Genomic DNA, 17,678 nt, shown 5'->3' on the forward strand with positions numbered 1-17,678 from the left:
AATTAGTAAGCTCAAGTTGAAAGGCTTAGTAACCTAACCAATGCTACACAGTCTAGAAATGTTGGGACAGATATTCAGATTCAAAACTTGCTGGCTAATTTACTGGTTTTTGTAGTACTCTATGATTTTTGAAAAGCTTGTTATAGTCTCTTTTTTGGTGTGGTTTTGGAAAATGCATTATAGTTTCCAGCCAAAATGAAAAATGTGAGTCTTGAAGTGTTATATATGAGTGAAAGAGGTGATTATTACACAGTTTACTACAAAGGAATCATGTGGGTTTAGAGATTACATACAAAACACAATAAATGCAACAGTAATTGCAGTAATTGCCCAAGGGACATAGACCATCTACAACTGAAAGACAAATGCCATTTTTGTAAAGGAGCCTGTCTGATACCCTTATAGTTTGGCCTTAGGTGGCATTTGAGGTAAAAATCAAAGTGCTCTATCTCTTGAGGTGGCAAGTTAATGATGACAAGCAAAGGCAGCTTGACACTGGAATTCCAGGAAAAGAATAATAAACCTTCTGAGATCTTTACTGATTATTGTAATTTACTAGTTATTTCACTGTAATGTTCCAAATTGTTTTGTCTCTTCTGGGCCCCATTTTTTTTCCTATTTATCAAAATCCTGTTAAATAGTAATAGATTGTTACTTAATAATAAACCTACTGTTTATTTTTTATTATCAAAAAATATATTTATTGTTTATTATTATCTTTATGGCTTACCAAGAGATGTAGTACTTTGCATTCAATGAGTGAGAAATCCCTGGCAACTGTTTTGTTTGTTCTTTGCTCCTCTAACTCCTGTTTTCATGATTCCCGCTTTGTGTATGAACTATATACTACTTGATTAGATGATGCTGTTGAGTAACTCGTACTAAAAAATGAAGTGCTGTTTTTATTGGCTCTATTTCTGCTTTTAGGGTAAATGTAGGTAGGTCACATGATTAGTGTCTTGGTTTTCTTATAAGTAAGATTAGCAATCCTCTTTTCCTTTATGAATTATTTGATGGTGAATACATTGGTTCAGTGTGCTCTATATAGCATAAATGACAAAAAGCGCCCTTATCTTCCTTTAGCACTTTCCGCTTAGCTTTGTGCATTGTAATTTGAAAATTACTTGAATATTTCATGAGAGTGTTATGCCTAACATTTTACTATAGAAAAGTGCAACAGGAACAGTAGTGACTAACAAGAAGCTGATGTTTCCTGACATATGTGGATCTTATGTTTTATCTTCTAGGATTGCACAAATCCACGGTACCTAGCTGCAGGTTCTTCCAATGCTGTCAAGCTCAGTAGGTTTTTTGATAAGGTAATAGCTTCAATTAAGTTATTTTTAAACTTAATTTATATATTATGAGAGTTTAAAGTTTTTGGAGAATGCTTTGCCCTTTTATTCCTTCATCCTGAACTTCATAGCCTGAACATTTGTGTTGATCTCTCTTATCTGTTGGTATAATTGCTCAAGGCCTGCTGACGTATTTATTTTATCACTAGTGTTCTCTAAGCAAAGGATGAAAGCTACTGGATTTAAATGAGTTATTTTAAAAGAAACCTAATTTCCCTCATTAAAACAAATTACGTTTTCCTATTTTCCAGCTCTTCTTGTATTTATTCACATCCCCTCAGCCCCCACAAAAGGCACTGAACCCAGGAGATTCTGCCTAAAGCCCTGCGTTCTTTTTGCTCTCCCAGCTGTTGTTATTCTCCACATAAATGTTATTATTACTTTTAGGGTATGTCATCTTCTTGATTCCGTAATTTTCCCTATCAGAAACCTTTGCATTCAAGTATTGACTCTTGCTAGCATCATCTTATTGTCCTGAACTGGAATGAAAATGTAGAATGACTCAGCATACTGGTAATTTAGAGCACTGTTTGTCCTTCCTTCGCAAGGCCATGGGGCTCCATTGCACATAGTATTGACCAAGTTTAAGTCGTTTGCCTCATGTTGACATTGCGTAGTAAAGTAAAAGAATGTATTTCTGTATGTATTATTGAAAAAGATTGATTCGTGTATTACATTTCCTTTTAAGAGGACAAGAAAAACATTTCCCTCCTCATAGCTCTTCTTTGTGAATCATTTTTCTTTTATCTATTTAGGGATCTAATATTTGGCCCTTTTGTCCATTATGTCATAACAAGATAAGCCCCACACCCCTACCCGTTTAATACGAGAACTGTTTGCTTCATTGCAGAACTTCCCAGCTGGAGTGTGGCAAATATGGTACAAGTGTGCCGAGATAGTGATGCCCTCAGTTGAAGCAGCCAGAGCCCCCCAGGCTAACTGATCGGCAGCCTCTTTCATTTAACCCAGTGTGCTGTACAAATATTAGCATTTTCTAAACGTGCCATAACATGAAAAATGTTGGGAAGCAGTGCAAGGAACTGGATTTTCCCTCCACATGATTTTCAAGCTTCAAACATAAGAACTTCCATTTAGTTTAGATCCATGGCCTCCATCAGATACACTGTTCTGCCCCGAGAGAAACAACTTACAGATCTTTGTCTGACACAGAAAGATCCTACAATATATTGCTTAATTTGTTAATAATTTATTAATTTGAAAATTGATGAAGGGGATAGAAAGCTACAAACTTTCAGCTGAAAATTGAGTAAGTCACAAGGATGAAGAGTACAGGATAGAAAATACAGTCAATAATATTGTAATATGGTGACAGATGGTACCTACACTTATTGTAGTGAGCATTTTGTAATGTAATAATTGTTGAATCACTATGTTATATACCTGAAACAACTATAGTATGTCAACCATACATCAATAAAAAATAAAAAATGTTTTAAATGTTAATAAGTTAGACTCTAGAGAAACAATGGGTTATAGACTAGCGTGACCTGAGTTGTCAGGCAAGACTTTATTTTAAAAAAATCAGAGGGAACTTGGTTCATTTTAAGAAGAGAACAATATTTGGTAAGAGAAAGACACTGCAAGTTGAGAGTAGGGAATTAGGAGCAAAAGCAAAAAGTAGCATCATTCTTCATCACCACAGTGAAAGGTATATGGATCAGGAAGTTGGCCAGACCTCCAGACTAACATGGTTGCCTCAAAACACGGGACCTGGCAACTAAATTTTGCCCAGTTTTCTACCATATCTTCCAGAATTTAGTATAAAGATTTATTTACCAAGAGGGAATCTAGCTCCTTCTCCTGACTCCCTTTAGTAGCAATTCTTCCCCACTCTAGAATGATAGGGTTTTCCTGACCTGCTGTGGAGGAGTCAGCCTTTTCTTGGTTTTTGTGGGATCCAGTATTTTGATATATGTGCTAATCACAAGCCAGGTTTTCTACCTCTGTGGCCAGTGAATGCAACCTACACTGGGTCTCTTGTGGCTAAAAGTAACCCATAGTCTCAACGGTAGAAAGAATCCAGATGATTTGGTTGTCAAGCCAGTGAGATCAAGGTGGCACAGCCCTGGAAGGAGACGCCATGCTCTTATTCAGGGGAATTCTTAGCTTCATAATTCTGGATTCCAGTGTTTTAGAGAGTTAATCTGCATTTAATCTGTATTCTTATCCAGTTGGTTTTTCTTAATCACAACAGCTCTGTGTAAAGAAAATCATACCGCCTTCACAAACAGTGCAGTTTCTCAAGTGTTAGAACAGAATTCATTATTTTTTAAAATTATTTTCTATCATCTGAAAACATGGTACTCTTAAATTATATTAGGGCATGTATTTTTGAGAGGTTTTTTTTTCAATAGTAGCGATGGATTTGTGTGGATACATCCACTGCATTACCGCATTTCTCCTGCTGACCAAATACAGTTCTGAAACTACTGAATTAAGGATGCAGATTAAGTCCATAGAAAGAAGCTAATTGAATGCCTTTGATGTTGTGTCATCTGTCTCCATTGAGGACCTACCAAATTTATCACTGCGTTTACTCAAGGGATGTGGCAGTTCACTACATTACACAGACTTGGCTATAAGGAATACCTGTACTATTGTAGTAGTAAAAGTGTTCTGCTTTTATCTTATGGGTTCTGTTTTGTATCTTTGAGCTAACTGCTAGGAAACTTTGAGCCAGATTTGCTTCCGTACACTTGGAACTGCATGAGTTATTATCCCATTCTCTTATGATTTAGCCATTTTTGTGGATTCATTTAATTTTTAATCTATTATTAATGCCTTTGGGAATAAGGCAAGCTTTTATGGAAATATGCCCACAATCCTTATCTTACTAGCATGAGATTTAACTTATTGTACTAGATGTCCATAACTATTGAAAAAACTCTTCATTTGGGTATATGCCTTTTCGTCCCATTAGTCCCACAGTGAACCACTTTTGCTAAGCCCTGAAATCTTTATTTGTTTCTCACAGGTCATAGAGAAGAGATACTTTCTAAGGGAAGGTAATCAGGTCTGTATCTATTCTTGACAAAGTGGGCTCTTAAATTTGAAGAGAGGTGATTTCCAAATTTATTTTCAGAAGTGGCTTAAAAAAGGGTGAGGCGGGGGGGGGGGGGCGGGGATCCTTTGTAGGCAAAAGCATTTTCTTCTGTCCTGCTAAATACAAAAGCAAAAATATCAGACTAAGGGAAAATAAGGTTCTAAGAAACAAAAAGAATGCAGGGATAAGGTTATATTATAAAATCATAGGAGAAAATCATTTGCTTAAGACTCCAGAAGGTACATATCCCAGACCTATCACAATGTAGACAATTCATGTAAAAGTCCAGTAGGCGGATGTTATGAGATTCACCTTCATCTTCCCTGATTTAGATGACACTATCACCAATTTGTTGGCAAATGTTTTCCATTTTGGGAACATTTATTTTATTATTTGAGTAAAACCTCAGAGAGATGATTCTGTAAGGGACAACAGGGTGACATAAAGAAACAGAAAATAAAGGGAAAAATTTATAAGGCTATTAGCACTTGAACTCTGCTTGCTTGAGACTTAACGTGATTATCTTTCTTGCCAACAGATTCCAGGCTTTCCTGATCGAAAAAGGTTTGGGGGAGGAACGTTAAAGAGCCTTCATTATGACTGAATTACACCCATCCTGGAAGAGTGAGCAAGCGGTGGCAGTTCTGCACAGCTTTCTTCTTGCTGTGTTGATTATTAATATTTCAGCCTTTTAACAGAATCATCCTAAAATGCCACCCTTCAGCCTCACCCTTTAATGGAAAGCTGAAAGGAAGTGACAGCGTGGGAGGTCCAAACTTTGTCCCCATTCTGTTCCTCACCTTTCTGTCCCTGTTTATAGATTATGTAAAAGCCTTGTGGAAATATGAGATGTTGTCAAAATGATGCAGTAAATGAGCAGTGACAGAGTGCTACAGAAAAAATTTACTCTTCCCAGAATTGGAAGGTTTTTTATAGGTCTGTAACTTTCCCACACTCCTTGCTGAAGGCTTAATTAAGTACTTCAAAAATGTATCTCTGTTGTTTTACCTTCTTGAGGGGAAAGGTTATGTTAACCAGCCCTGGGTTGTCCACCCCAAACAATCTCTGTGGTTTTCAAAGAAGCAAAATGGTGTTACTTAATTGTCTCCACTCTCATCACACACAAGGATGCCTAATAATAGCAGCCCTTGTCTCCCTCTCCTCTCCTTTGCAAATGGTTCAGTGGCTAGAAGAGGCAGACTAATAGCTGGAGTTAAATATAAATAGATTAATAATACGTAGAGAACAGCAGTACCAGCAAAGGAGAATTCTCCGAGAAATTGACAGCTCACTAAATCCTTCACTCTGGGTTACAGATGTCTGCACTGTCTTATTGTTTTCTATTTGGAAATAGGCAGGGTGAAATCTAAGACCTGTTCAAGGGCAGTAAGAGAGATTTACAGCCTCTACTGTTTTTATTTTTTTAAAGGAAAAGTCAACTCCTGAAATGTCTCTTAACTATAGTCGGTAAACTAAGAATGTTATTTTCTGTGTCAACAATGTATTTATGGAGAGAAGTAAAAATAAGTTCTACAGCAACACATTTACATGAATTATGGACTAGGATTCTTAGATTTCATAATCCAACATTTTGTGAGGGTGGTGGTGTATGTGCGCGTATGCATAATTGTTCATCGTTCCTTTTTTTACCCATCTTTTTTGCTTGTTTAATTCTCTCTGCCCCGGTTCTTCTTTAATATATAGACCTGGTTTCCAAAAACTGCAATTTGCTGCCTTATTCAGCACCACCTTTTTACCCATAACCGCTCTCTGGCTCTGAGGCAGGTCTTTGCAGTCCTGATTTTGCTCCATATTAGAAAAAAATAGTAAGTATACACTTTCAGCTCCTCATTTTAAAACTAGGCAAAACACACTAAGTTCACTTTCTATTCCATTTTAATTAAATTTCAGAAGTACTTTGGAAATCAAGGTATGCTACCAGAAGATCTTAAAATAAGAAGGTTAGCCAGTGCTTTTAGAAAGGCAGTTGTAGGAATTTGGGGAAGGATTTTTAAAGCACTTTTGATCAGCTAGCATATTCTCCAGTCTGTCTTCATATCCTCAGCCATAAAACCGAGGCCTGATTTCTTTTTTGACACAAAGTAGAGCTATGCAAATCAGGATCTGTACGTGGAGTATGGCACAAGCGAGTTGTGACAGAGGCTGCACAAATGCACGCACAAAGACCCAACTAAAGCTCTTTGTAAACAATAAATTAAAAAAAATTATACATACATTCTGAAAAAATAAAAGAATAATACGACGACACAGAAGCGAAAATACATATAACCCTTTCCTTCTCTCCCCTTTCTTCCTCTTTCTTTCCCTTAATTAAAAAAACCTCTCTCAATTTCTTTATTTTCTCCCTTGCTAAAAAATAAAAATAACCCATCACTGATGCCTTTCAGGGTCAGCCTTGAAAACTTAGCAGTACCCCTCAACTCCATTTCTTCTTGCTTGTGAGGCTTGACTGAATTATAGTTTTCTGAGAAAAAATAATTTTTAATAATCTAAGGTAAATTTGTTGTAAAGTATTAGTAGCAGCAAAACAAGGCTGTTTGCCAAGATGAATGTTATTAGCCAAAGTTCTTGAAAATGAATGTTTTGAAGAATAATTTTTGCTGGGATTTCCTGAGATCTGCTCATCAAAATTGCTTTTGGATAATCAACAAATGTAAATACCAAAATACTTCCTAAAGAGTATTAATTAAATCTTTAATTTTCTTGATGGAACAGGTAATTAGCAATAGAGGTTCTTTTGGGTTTTTTTTTCCTGTTGTGATTTAGATGTCTAACCAATGTTGTTATTTATCATGGAGGCAACCAGACGTGAAGGCATACAGTCATTCATCTGTCGCTCAGGTGGCAGGGCCCTTCGTTGAAATCCAGCCCAAGATTTGGGTTGACCTCTCCACTTCTGTGCTCTGAAAAGAATTGGTGCTCCCAAAGGGGTTGATCCGTATCACTTTATCTTAGGTACTCAGAAGTCCCTAAACTTGAGGCATCCATAACATAATCCGTGACAGTGCCTTGACACTGCTATTTTTCTGTCCATTCTGAAAATGGACTGTGTGGAACTGATGTGCTGGGCCATCAGACGGAGATGAAGAGCTCCTCACTGCTGCTATGACCAGAGCTTTTGAGTGTCCATTTCAATAGTATATGCCATAGCACCCAACCTAGGGAGGACCTTGTGTGGGTTTTTAATAAATGTTGTTCAATTGAAATTTTTAAAGCACAGGTAGCATCTATTTTAAGAAGTTTGAAGGTCTAACAGGATGTCTGCATTGATTTAATATCTGTTAAAATTCAGAGGAGGATACTGTTTGCGGGGAAGGAGGAGAAGGAAATAAAAAATCCATTCTTCTGTAGTCCCCAGACTGAGTGAAATCACTATGGTAGGAGAGGAAAGGTTCCAGGCAATCTAGCCCTAGGAGAACCCTGAGCCTCAAATATTCCACAGTATGTTTGCCTGATGCAAAATTGGAGCCGAAGCCTACCAGGGCTGCTCCATAGAGTAGGAAGGGGGTCCGACTTCCAGTTACTATTAGTACCTCCATTTAAGGACTTAAAGCAGTGGCTTTCGGACTCAAATGTGCATAAAAATCCTCTGAAGTGCTTAAAAATGCAGATTCTGGGATTTTATCAGCCCCCCTCTCCTTGCCCAATTCTATGTATATAGGATAGAGCCAGGATTTTGTATTTTTAACAGACAAACCAGGTGATTCTGCAGTGAGTGGCCTGGGATCCACACTCTGAGAAAGATAATAAACTCCTATCATAGAGAATATGCGGAATGTACTTAATGGCACCATTATATAGTTCATCAAAGTTCATCTTGGGCTTCCTTAAATGATTTCGCCTTCATGAGCTGAGCCACTCTTCCCTCTCAAGGTGATATATGCCACAGCAATCATGACATGATTGTCCCATTCTCTATTGGCAAAACAGGAGATGTTTGTTTTTAATGTACTACTGTAATTTTTACTACCACCATGTTCTGCATTCCAGGTGTATTTATTTCTAATAAGATGCCTTGCCATCTCATACACGGTCCCTCACTTGTACCACATTTGTTTTCTCAGCTGGCTAATCACTAAGCCTTACCAAGGTCATCAGTAAGTATTGGTGAAGGATGAAACCCCTGCGTTCCCACAAAGACATAAAATCTTGCTCAGTACCAGCAAGTACATTTATCAATTCCATCTTTTTTTTTTTTGGAGACCCTCTAACTGTAACTTTTCTAACTCCATCCTGGGGTGATTGCTCTCCAGACCTGTCACACTCCTTCACATTACCCTGTAACACTACCCCAGCTCCCAGGATGAAATGTTTGCCACTTTCTCGGTGTGGATCTGTGGTCTTCCAACTGGGATGGGTACACATGTCCCCTCCAAGAGGTGCATGGACACAGATAGTTTTAGGGGAATCATTTTCCAGGTCATCCATCTCCATTATGTATGTTAAAATTGTTCTTCTTGTGAATGCAGCTCAGTGCTAGTTCTTACTTCCCACCTGTGCTTTCTTTCTCAATTGTCCTTTTCCCACAGTGGAAAAGGAATATCTTGCTTATGTGGGAATGTGGTATATTGGCCCAGGGTGTAAATGTCTTAGGATGCCAATAAAAGGACAATTCTAAATATTTTATTTAAGGACTTTGTTCCACTCACAATTATTAAAAAAAAAAAAAAAATGCAGACCTCTCAAGGAAGCGGTTCCTGAGTTCCTGAGAACACAGCGAAGAGAGTTTTGGTAAGAAATAACCAAGGCTATGGGGCGCCTGGGTGGCGCAGTCGGTTAAGCGTCCGACTTCAGCCAGGTCACGATCTCGCGGTCCGTGAGTTCGAGCCCCGCGTCAGGCTCCGGGCTGATGGCTCGGAGCCTGGAGCCTGCTTCCGATTCTGTGTCTCCCTCTCACTCTGCCCCTCCCCCGTTCATGCTCTGTCTCTCTCTGTCCCAAAAATAAATAAACATTGAAAAAAAAAAATTTTAGAAAAAAGAAATAACCAAGGCTATGGCACATTTCTTCATGGCAAGTCTTCTTGCTTGGTCTATCAAAATATCAAAATAACATTTTTGTGAAAAATAATTATACAGGCAAAGGAATATAAAATTAACATTTATTTTCTCAACCCTTTCTAAGTAAAATGAGTTAGAAAAGGCACATCTAAGTGAAAAGGTAACATTTAATTAAAGTCATTGATTCCAATAGCTGGGTAACCAAGCCTTTTCCAATCAGATTCCCAATTATTTCCTTGCAAAAAAATTAAAGGAGAACCTGAGTTGTTGATAGGTTACTAAAAATGATGTTTATGATAGATTGCTATGTGATTTTTGATATTTGATTCAGAAGGAGAAGTGAGGTAATAAAATTCCTTCCATTCATATCTACTTATCTATGTGAATGAATTTTCTTAACATGTCTTAAAACCAAAAAGTAAGATTAAATGATGTTGAATCATGTCTTATTCTGGAAATAAGAACTATAAATGAGAATTACTAATTCGTGGATATACGAACTAATGGGGGAGGCATCCACTTATTAAAAGAAGCATTTCTGGAAAGACTTTACCTTTTATATTTAATATTTATCAAAATATCCAGTATGTATGGATTACTGTCCTAGAGAAGAATCTTTCCAGTCTGCTATCTGGAGGGTGAAACGTTTCCTGATAGCATTCTCAGGAAGTGCAGTGGAAGAAGGAGGCTGGAGGTTTCATCACTTACCTACACGTGGTTTTGGTCCTACTCCACAATCTGGTGGTGTGAATCTGGAACTCCTCTGACTTTTCTTCTGAAGCTTCTGCAGAGGGTAAACCTAATTTCTACTAGAATCTGGGAAAAGCAGATACCTGCTGTCTCCACTTCCTGGTCCTTTTCAAATTCTCCCCCTCACGCATTCCCTGTATTGTTTCACCGAATCTATCCTCCTCTACTGGTTTTTAGCATCTTTGTTCTTGTTGCTCACAACTTTGACAGCGTGACTCTGTTCTGATCCAGTGTGCGTTTGCCTTGTCCCTACACAAACTTCTCCCTCCACTGGGTGTCTTTTTGACACCTGCCCAGATGGCATCCCTCAATCCCTGCTTCAGATGTCTACCAAACTTTCCCTTCCCGGTCTTCCCTCACTAGACCTCTCCACTCTGCCCTAAACACAGCTCTTTGAATGCACTGCCCTTCCACTTTTCTGTGTTTGCACACACTCTTTCCTCTGCTCAATGCCCTATCCAACTCATCCTGTGAAGCTTGGCTCAGTTATCGCCTCCTTTGGGAAGCCTTCCCTGCCCTCCTGCTCAGGACTAGGTGCCCTTCAATCCCTCCTGTAGCACCCTGGGCTTGTCTCTGTCACAGCAGATACGGTTCTCTGTTGTTATAGCCTGTTTATTTCAGCCTTCTCCAGTATGCTGCACTAGTAGAGAACAGGACTGAGTTAGTCATCTTTGTATCTCCTACATCTCACACAGTCTGGCACATAGGAGGTCCTCAATAATTGTAAGATAAAGAAATGAGTGTGTGATTACATTAATTAAAGTGGAAAACCATCAGACCTCAAATCAGAGCTGTTGCTGAGTTTTATTTATTCTCCTATCCCTTGTGTGTTATAAAGCACAGTGCCTGGCACATAGTTATACAAAACAAATACTTGTTTTATGGAATCACATTTATAAAAACAAAAAAGAAATACAGTTAAGTCAGGAGAAATACATAAAGTTTGGTAATAGGTTATTCAATTTCAAATATTTTCAAGCTCCTGAAAGTAATTTTCGTCCAGTCAAGGATCTGTGACCACTTTCTTACTCTTTCAGAAATCTCCTACACCCTAGGAAAGAGTTTAAACGCTTCTTGAATTTGCCTTCAAAGCTGATTCAATGGAAAGAACATAGGAAGCCTATGGAAAAATAAAGCAGTAAAGCTTTTCCCTTGTCTTTTATTGACTCCCATTCATTTTTTCCCTCTAACCACCAAAGACTCACTTCCAGGATAGATAGATTGAAGACAAAGTACTCATAAACTCAGATGTAAGAAATATTTTTTCTGGAATTCATTTTTGATTTTGAGTCTGCATACTGCAGGAGTAACAAAAACTTAGCCTCAGTAAAACCAGGGCCTCCCCCAACACATACCACTTCCTCCAGGGTTTGTATATAAATTCCAGGGAAGCAAGCTTACATAATACCACAGTGTCATCTGTCTATGCTGACATATGCTGAGATGTCCTATAACTGTCTGGAACTCAGGCATCAATCCACACAGGTTGGTTTGCTACCAACCTGTCATTTTTTTCTGGCCCTCTCTGTGCTAACACCTCATACACAGGCAAATCATCTGCTGCTACTGCAGTATGTTGGAGCCTGGGGACCTCTGGCGGTAACTTAGACCCATTTAATATAGAGCAGAGGGTCTAAACTGATGGCCCATGACCTTTTCAAATCTGCGTGTATGTTTTTTATATCAGTGTATCAGTTATCTCACCAAACCACCCCATTAAATACCATAAAATACACCATTCCATTTGCCCACAATTCTGTGAGTCAGCAATTTGGACTAGGTCTTGCTGGGGGTTCTTCTGCCATTTTCACCTGGGATCATTCATGTGTCTCCAGTTATATGACAACCAGACTGCATCATTCAATATGTCCGGCAGTTGGTGCTGGACTAACTTCTCTCTTCATGTGGTTTCTCATTCTCAAGGAGATTGGCCCAGCTTCTCTGCATGGTAATTTCAAGTAGTAAGAAATGGACAAATCCTAAGGCACAAGCACTATTCACGCCCCTGCTTGTGTTGTGCTTGCTATTAACAAAAGTAAGATTCAAGGAGGTAAGAAAAAGACTACATCTCTTTATGTGAAGAGCAGCAAAGTCCAACATTACAAAAGAGCATGCATACAAGGATGGGAGAAAATTATGGACATTTTTGCAATCTACCACAATGGTTTTATCTAGTCATTCATTCATTCATTCATTCGCGTGTTTGTTCTAGTTTCCAGTGTTTAAAAATTGGAGCTTCATTTAGAAGTCTTATCTTGAAATACCACCTAGCCTACATTTCCTGCCTGGTCTGTTGCACTTAAGTTTGTGATGATAAAGCCTAGTTTACAAGACTGTTCTTGTGAAATTAAATGAGATAATTTCTATGGAAAAACCTGGCATGAACAGGCACTCAATATATAGTTTCTTTCTTCCTGAGTACAATTAGCCACAAAGTGGATATCTAACCATGGCTAAGGAGAATAGCCAAGATGAAGGGCAGGGGAGTCATGCAAAAGGTGGCTGGAAAGTAATTTCTTGGTCCGCTTTTAGAAGGATAAAGGTATTAGAAAACAAGATTTTTAAAGAATTTATTTTAAGAAATCACTAAATATATTTAAGAAATGAAAGGAACAATAGCAAACATCTCCGTTTGCTTCAAGTGAAGCACTTCAGACTCTGGACAGTTCACCCAGCTCATCCCTTGGAGGCACCTCTGGACAGCTGTCCAGACTCAGTCCCTGTTTCAAGCAGCTGTGTGTAAACACCTGTGCCAGAGCACAATTCATTTTGTCACTGCCCAGCAGAGAATGAATACCCTGCCCTGTTCCTTCCAGACCTGAGTCAGGACTGAGAGAAGCCTCTGCCGCACACAGCATGCCTTAACTACCATGGTTCCTTTCCCAGAGAGCTTTCCATTCTCTGTCTTCAGTAATAAGCCTCCTTCTTTTCACTGGGACATATAATTGGCTAATCTTTACCTCGGCTGGAGAGGAGATAGGCTCTGCAAACTCTTCCAGAAACAGCCTAGATTTAGTGAAAACCAAAGACAATTGTGTAAGCAGTTTGAAAACAAGCATGCTGGACTTTCTCCCTAGTTGATCAGTTAGGCAATATTTGTGGCTAGTTTGAGCCGCCTGCTAACCAGTGAGCACGGTGAAGTGGTGGGAATAACATTCAGAGGGTGGATTGGAGGAGAAACAGAAGCATTTTAGCTTCATACCCTCTCTAGGCCTGTGTTTCCTGAAGTCATCACACCTGCAGCAGAGGGAAAATGGCCGAGTTGAAGGTAAGAGACTATCTGCCAAGTTTGCTGTGGCTTCTTCAGCCAGAATTTATGGAAGCTTCTGAGAACCCCAGAGTGTCGGAGTCAGGAAGGACCTAGAGAGGCCATGTTCTAAACCCCTGTGTTCAGAGGTTTTGCCATGGTGTCCACAGGCATGGCTGGAGCTGGGGGTGTTGATGGAAAGGTGGTAAAGAAAAGAGATGAAGCCTTCATTGTCCATCTTTTGCCTTTGTTCATTTCAAATATTGTCTTGGGAATCTGTAGACATCATAAGGGCTCCCCGCCCTCCCCCCTCCAACGACCATGGGCAGACATATATCTCACTGCCTGCTTCCCAGCCCCTACTCCCTGATATCTTCCTGTTGCTACAGCTTCCTGGACTGCCTCCAGCCAACCAATTAGATCTGCCGTATCTATTCAGTTATTTTGAGGATCCACAATTGGCCCTTGGCCAATAGAAGCCCTAGCAATTCCTCTAGGAAGTAATTCCTTTTTATTATTTAATGTGCAATTGAAAAATATGTGTGGGTTATGTGCTATTAATGAATTAACTCATATTGTAATCCTCAAAATAGATCTGAGATGTAGGCACTCTTGTTTCTATTTAACCAAAAAGGAAAAGAAAGTTTGGAGAGATTAAGTGACTTGCCCAAGGTCACTGCTTATAGGCGACAGAGACTAGATCAGAACCTGGTTTGTCAGAATCCAAATCCCAAGTTCCAAAAGGAGATTTAGTGACATCTACTGGACCGTGTGCCTTAAGTCCAGGGAAGGGGACTGTTTTCCCAGTGTCTAAAACCACACCTAGTGTCCAGCCTGGGCTATATCAGTGCCCAACACATGCATGTGGAACTGAGGAGAACTTTCCAGAACTTGACTCAAGTCAGGTGAGCCACACTCCGGGCTTCTTTCAGGAATGCAGAATTTGAACACTTACCTAATGCCCTTCAACTGATGCTGAGTTTGAAGAATCAAACATCGCCCCAGTTGATAGGGATCCTGAAAACACACAACACTGAAGTAAACATTTGTTTCTTTACCTTCTTGTGTGACCAAGAGTTGGAAATGCTGAGAAAGAACTCTCTTTCATTCAGCAAATATTATGTGTTAGTACTGATGCCACAGGTTGATACTGTAAAGGAACCGAGTCTGGGCTAGGTGGGGTCAAGAGAAACCTCTTGAAGAAGGCTGTTCCTCAGCTGAGTCGTAAGAGAGAAGTAGAAATTGGCTAAATGAGGTGGGGGGCAGAGAAAAAACAAGTGCAAAGGCACGGCATACACAGACAGCCCAGCATATTCTGGGAGCCAAGAGAGTTTCAGCTAAATTTGAGCTGCTGCAGGGACAGCCAAGTTGACATACCCAGGAGGCAGTGGGATGTATGGATCTGGATCTCAGGGGAGGGGGTAGGACCAGGTTAATAGATACAGGAGGTCATTCTATCAATGGTGGCAGCTGAAGTTCTGGGAAAGGGAGAGTGCATACGAATTTTGTTTCCTGATGAAAATCCTATGGGAGAGTTCAGCAGGGGCTGGAAACATCCTTACCATTTATAAATAAATTATATCTAAAATCCTATCCTGCTGAAATTTTTAGCAACTTATTATGCACAGCACCAGCAGACCAATGTAAATTGCATGCTGGTCTTTGTTCTCAATTTCAAAGGCTTTCTTCCCTGCCTGCTGTCTAATCTGCACGAGCAAAGGTTAGCTCTAGAGATCAGGAATCCAAACACAGAAAACCAGATTGCATCATTCTAATCAATAAACATTACATAAGTTAAAAAATATACTTCTCAGCTTTTATGTCTTCATTTTAACGGATATATCAACACAAAGCCTAAAAGAAATCACATTTATGTAAAAGCAGCACAACTGGGGGAAGAAAATTCAAAAGAGAAAATAATAAGGTTAAATTTCAAACAGACTATTCCACATTCTTAAGTCCCTTCACTTCTACAAGTCTTGATTTCCTCATTTCTAAAATGAAGAGCTGTTCAATATCCAGGTTTTGGGCCCCACTACCAAATATTTTCATTCACTAGGTCTGGGTGTGTGTTTGATAAATTTCTGGAGGTGATTCTAATGATTAGCCAGAGATGGGTCCCACTAATATTGTGATTGTATTTGTTTCCTGTTTCTGTTGTAACAAATTACCACAAATCTAGTGGCTTAAAACCACACATATTTATTCTCCTACCGTTCTGGAAGTCAGAACTGTGAAATCAGTTTCCCAGGGCTAAACTCAAGCTTCCCCAAGCTGCCTGCATTCCGTGATTGAGTCTCCATCTTCAAAGCACATCACTCCAGCCTCTGCCTGTCACTGCACTGCCTTTTCCTCTTCTGTAGCTGTATATCCCTCCACCTCCCTGTACTAAGGCACTTGTGATTACATTTGGGGCGCACCCAAATCATCCAGGATAATCCCTCATCTCAAGATTCGTACTTCACTCACATCCTCAAAGTCTCTTTGAGTGTAGGAAGTTCCCAGGGATTCAGACATGGATATCATTGAAGGTCATTATTCAGCTCTACCACAATAACCTGCAAGTTCCCAACAATCTCTGTTCTCTGTTCCCAGCACAGTTCATTAGAAATACTGGACTTTTGCCACAGGAACAAGGTAGCTATCGTTCCATCTCCACCCTGACTTCTCTCTCCTTCCTTTATGCTCAGTGAAAGGCAGTGAGGTGCACCATCTGCCCGTCCCATCAGGGCATTACCCAGAATCAGAGTTGGGAGAAAGCACCTCATAAGCCAACTCTGACACAGAGTACGTCCCAGGGACCAGGCGAGGATTAAAAAGCGGTATGGTAGGCAGCTGCCAGACAACTGAACTTATATGGAGCTCGCTAATTTGTTCTTTTGTTTAGAAAGGATTCATATCATTCTCTTGGAGAAAAGTGAGATCATTTTTTTATGTTGGATCAAGTTATTCAGAAATCTGGACTGAAGAAAACATACAAACTCACTTGCTTAATGTTAGATTTTCTTTTCTTCTTGCATAAGGAATATTTGTACATAGTCACTGAACCAGCTGGAGTTGCACACTTGGATTTTCACAGCTGATATAAGCAGAGTTCAGATTCTGCCCTTGATCTCAGCAGCTTGGGAAAGCACCTGCTGAATACTGCTTCCTGAAGTCAAATACCTTCGGCAGTAAGGGACATGGCATTTGAAAGCTCTAATAAACTCATCTGTAAATTCTTCTCTCCGAGGATTAGGAAAACCGACTGACTGGAGAGTGAGTCAGCATTTTCCGCCTCCTCGTCAGCCAATGCACCACAGCTAAGATGCAGAAACAGGCTCAGAACTCACACCTCTCTCAGAGCTGGGTGGCTCCCTTCCAAACCACCAGCTGTTCTTTCTACTTTCTTTTCTATTTTTTAAAGCAGTCAGAAGCAAATGCTTCAGAACTACATATACTAAGTCTCTTTTCCCTTGTGCCAAAAATACACAGAACCCTGGACTCTGTTCTGAGACCAGCAGTTGCAAAGAATGGGGAAGGTTAATAAGTAAACCCGCCCATGACTGGAGAAGGTTCAGCTGTATGCCTCAACACTTAAGACTCCCCGGCCTCTCTTGCAGAGAGAAACAATGTGGCAGTTGAACAAAGAAAGTAAGGGCACTGTCATGCTCAATGGCTTGCTTCAGTCACAGATTGGTCTAAAATTCCATTCCACAGAATTGAAGATAATTTGGGGTCATTACCATTTCTCAGCAACTCCAATTCATTCCTGTTGACAGTGAGCGTGAGGCCCATTCTAAGAGAAGAAAATTGTACTCAGTGGAGAGTCGCAATGCTCTACCATTTCCCCAAAGAAATCAGTCCAAACTGCATGTCGCTGCAGTTAACCTATCTGTGTATAATATAACTCAGTGTTTTTAGTGCTGATAGATTTTCCAAAGTACAAAAAAAAAAAAAATTGTGTCTGGAGGCAAAAAGAATAATTTCACTTCCATTGCTTTCTAGGTCATAACATTTCACATTTGATATTCCTTCCAAATATAGCAGTTATTGGCCTGATCATTGCTCACACATCCAGGCATATTGCATTCAGCTCATCCATCTCCATGCTGCTGAGAACTCTGGAGGGCTCACCCTCCACCCACTAGCATCCTTCTTATATCTTTTAAAGACATGTGCTCAGATGGTGGCATTTCACTCAGAGAGCAAGGCTGCACTTTCATTATCCAGAGCTAAAATTAAGTCCCTTTATTAGGAACAA

General features: G+C 39.7%; 2 protein-coding genes across 2 annotated transcripts in view; both read left to right on the forward strand.

Annotated features, from left to right (window-relative positions):
- The window catches only part of RABL3 (RAB, member of RAS oncogene family like 3), a 37,521-nt gene extending 28,455 nt beyond the window's left edge, over positions 1-9,066 (forward strand). Inside the window, exons 6-8 of the mRNA XM_030329516.2 lie at positions 1,248-1,319; positions 4,351-4,389; positions 4,958-9,066. Coding sequence (XP_030185376.1) covers positions 1,248-1,319; positions 4,351-4,389; positions 4,958-5,023 — 177 coding nt within the window. The 3' untranslated portion in view covers positions 5,024-9,066. The remainder of the gene's footprint in view (positions 1-1,247; positions 1,320-4,350; positions 4,390-4,957) is intronic.
- A 4,158-nt stretch (positions 9,067-13,224) lies between these two features.
- Positions 13,225-17,678, forward strand: part of HGD (homogentisate 1,2-dioxygenase) — a 49,143-nt gene continuing 44,689 nt past the window's right edge. Inside the window, exon 1 of the mRNA XM_030329377.1 lies at positions 13,225-13,456. Coding sequence (XP_030185237.1) covers positions 13,442-13,456 — 15 coding nt within the window. The 5' untranslated portion in view covers positions 13,225-13,441. The remainder of the gene's footprint in view (positions 13,457-17,678) is intronic.

The sequence above is a fragment of the Lynx canadensis genome, chromosome C2, assembly GCF_007474595.2.
Source record: "Lynx canadensis isolate LIC74 chromosome C2, mLynCan4.pri.v2, whole genome shotgun sequence".
Lineage (NCBI taxonomy): Eukaryota > Metazoa > Chordata > Mammalia > Carnivora > Felidae > Lynx > Lynx canadensis.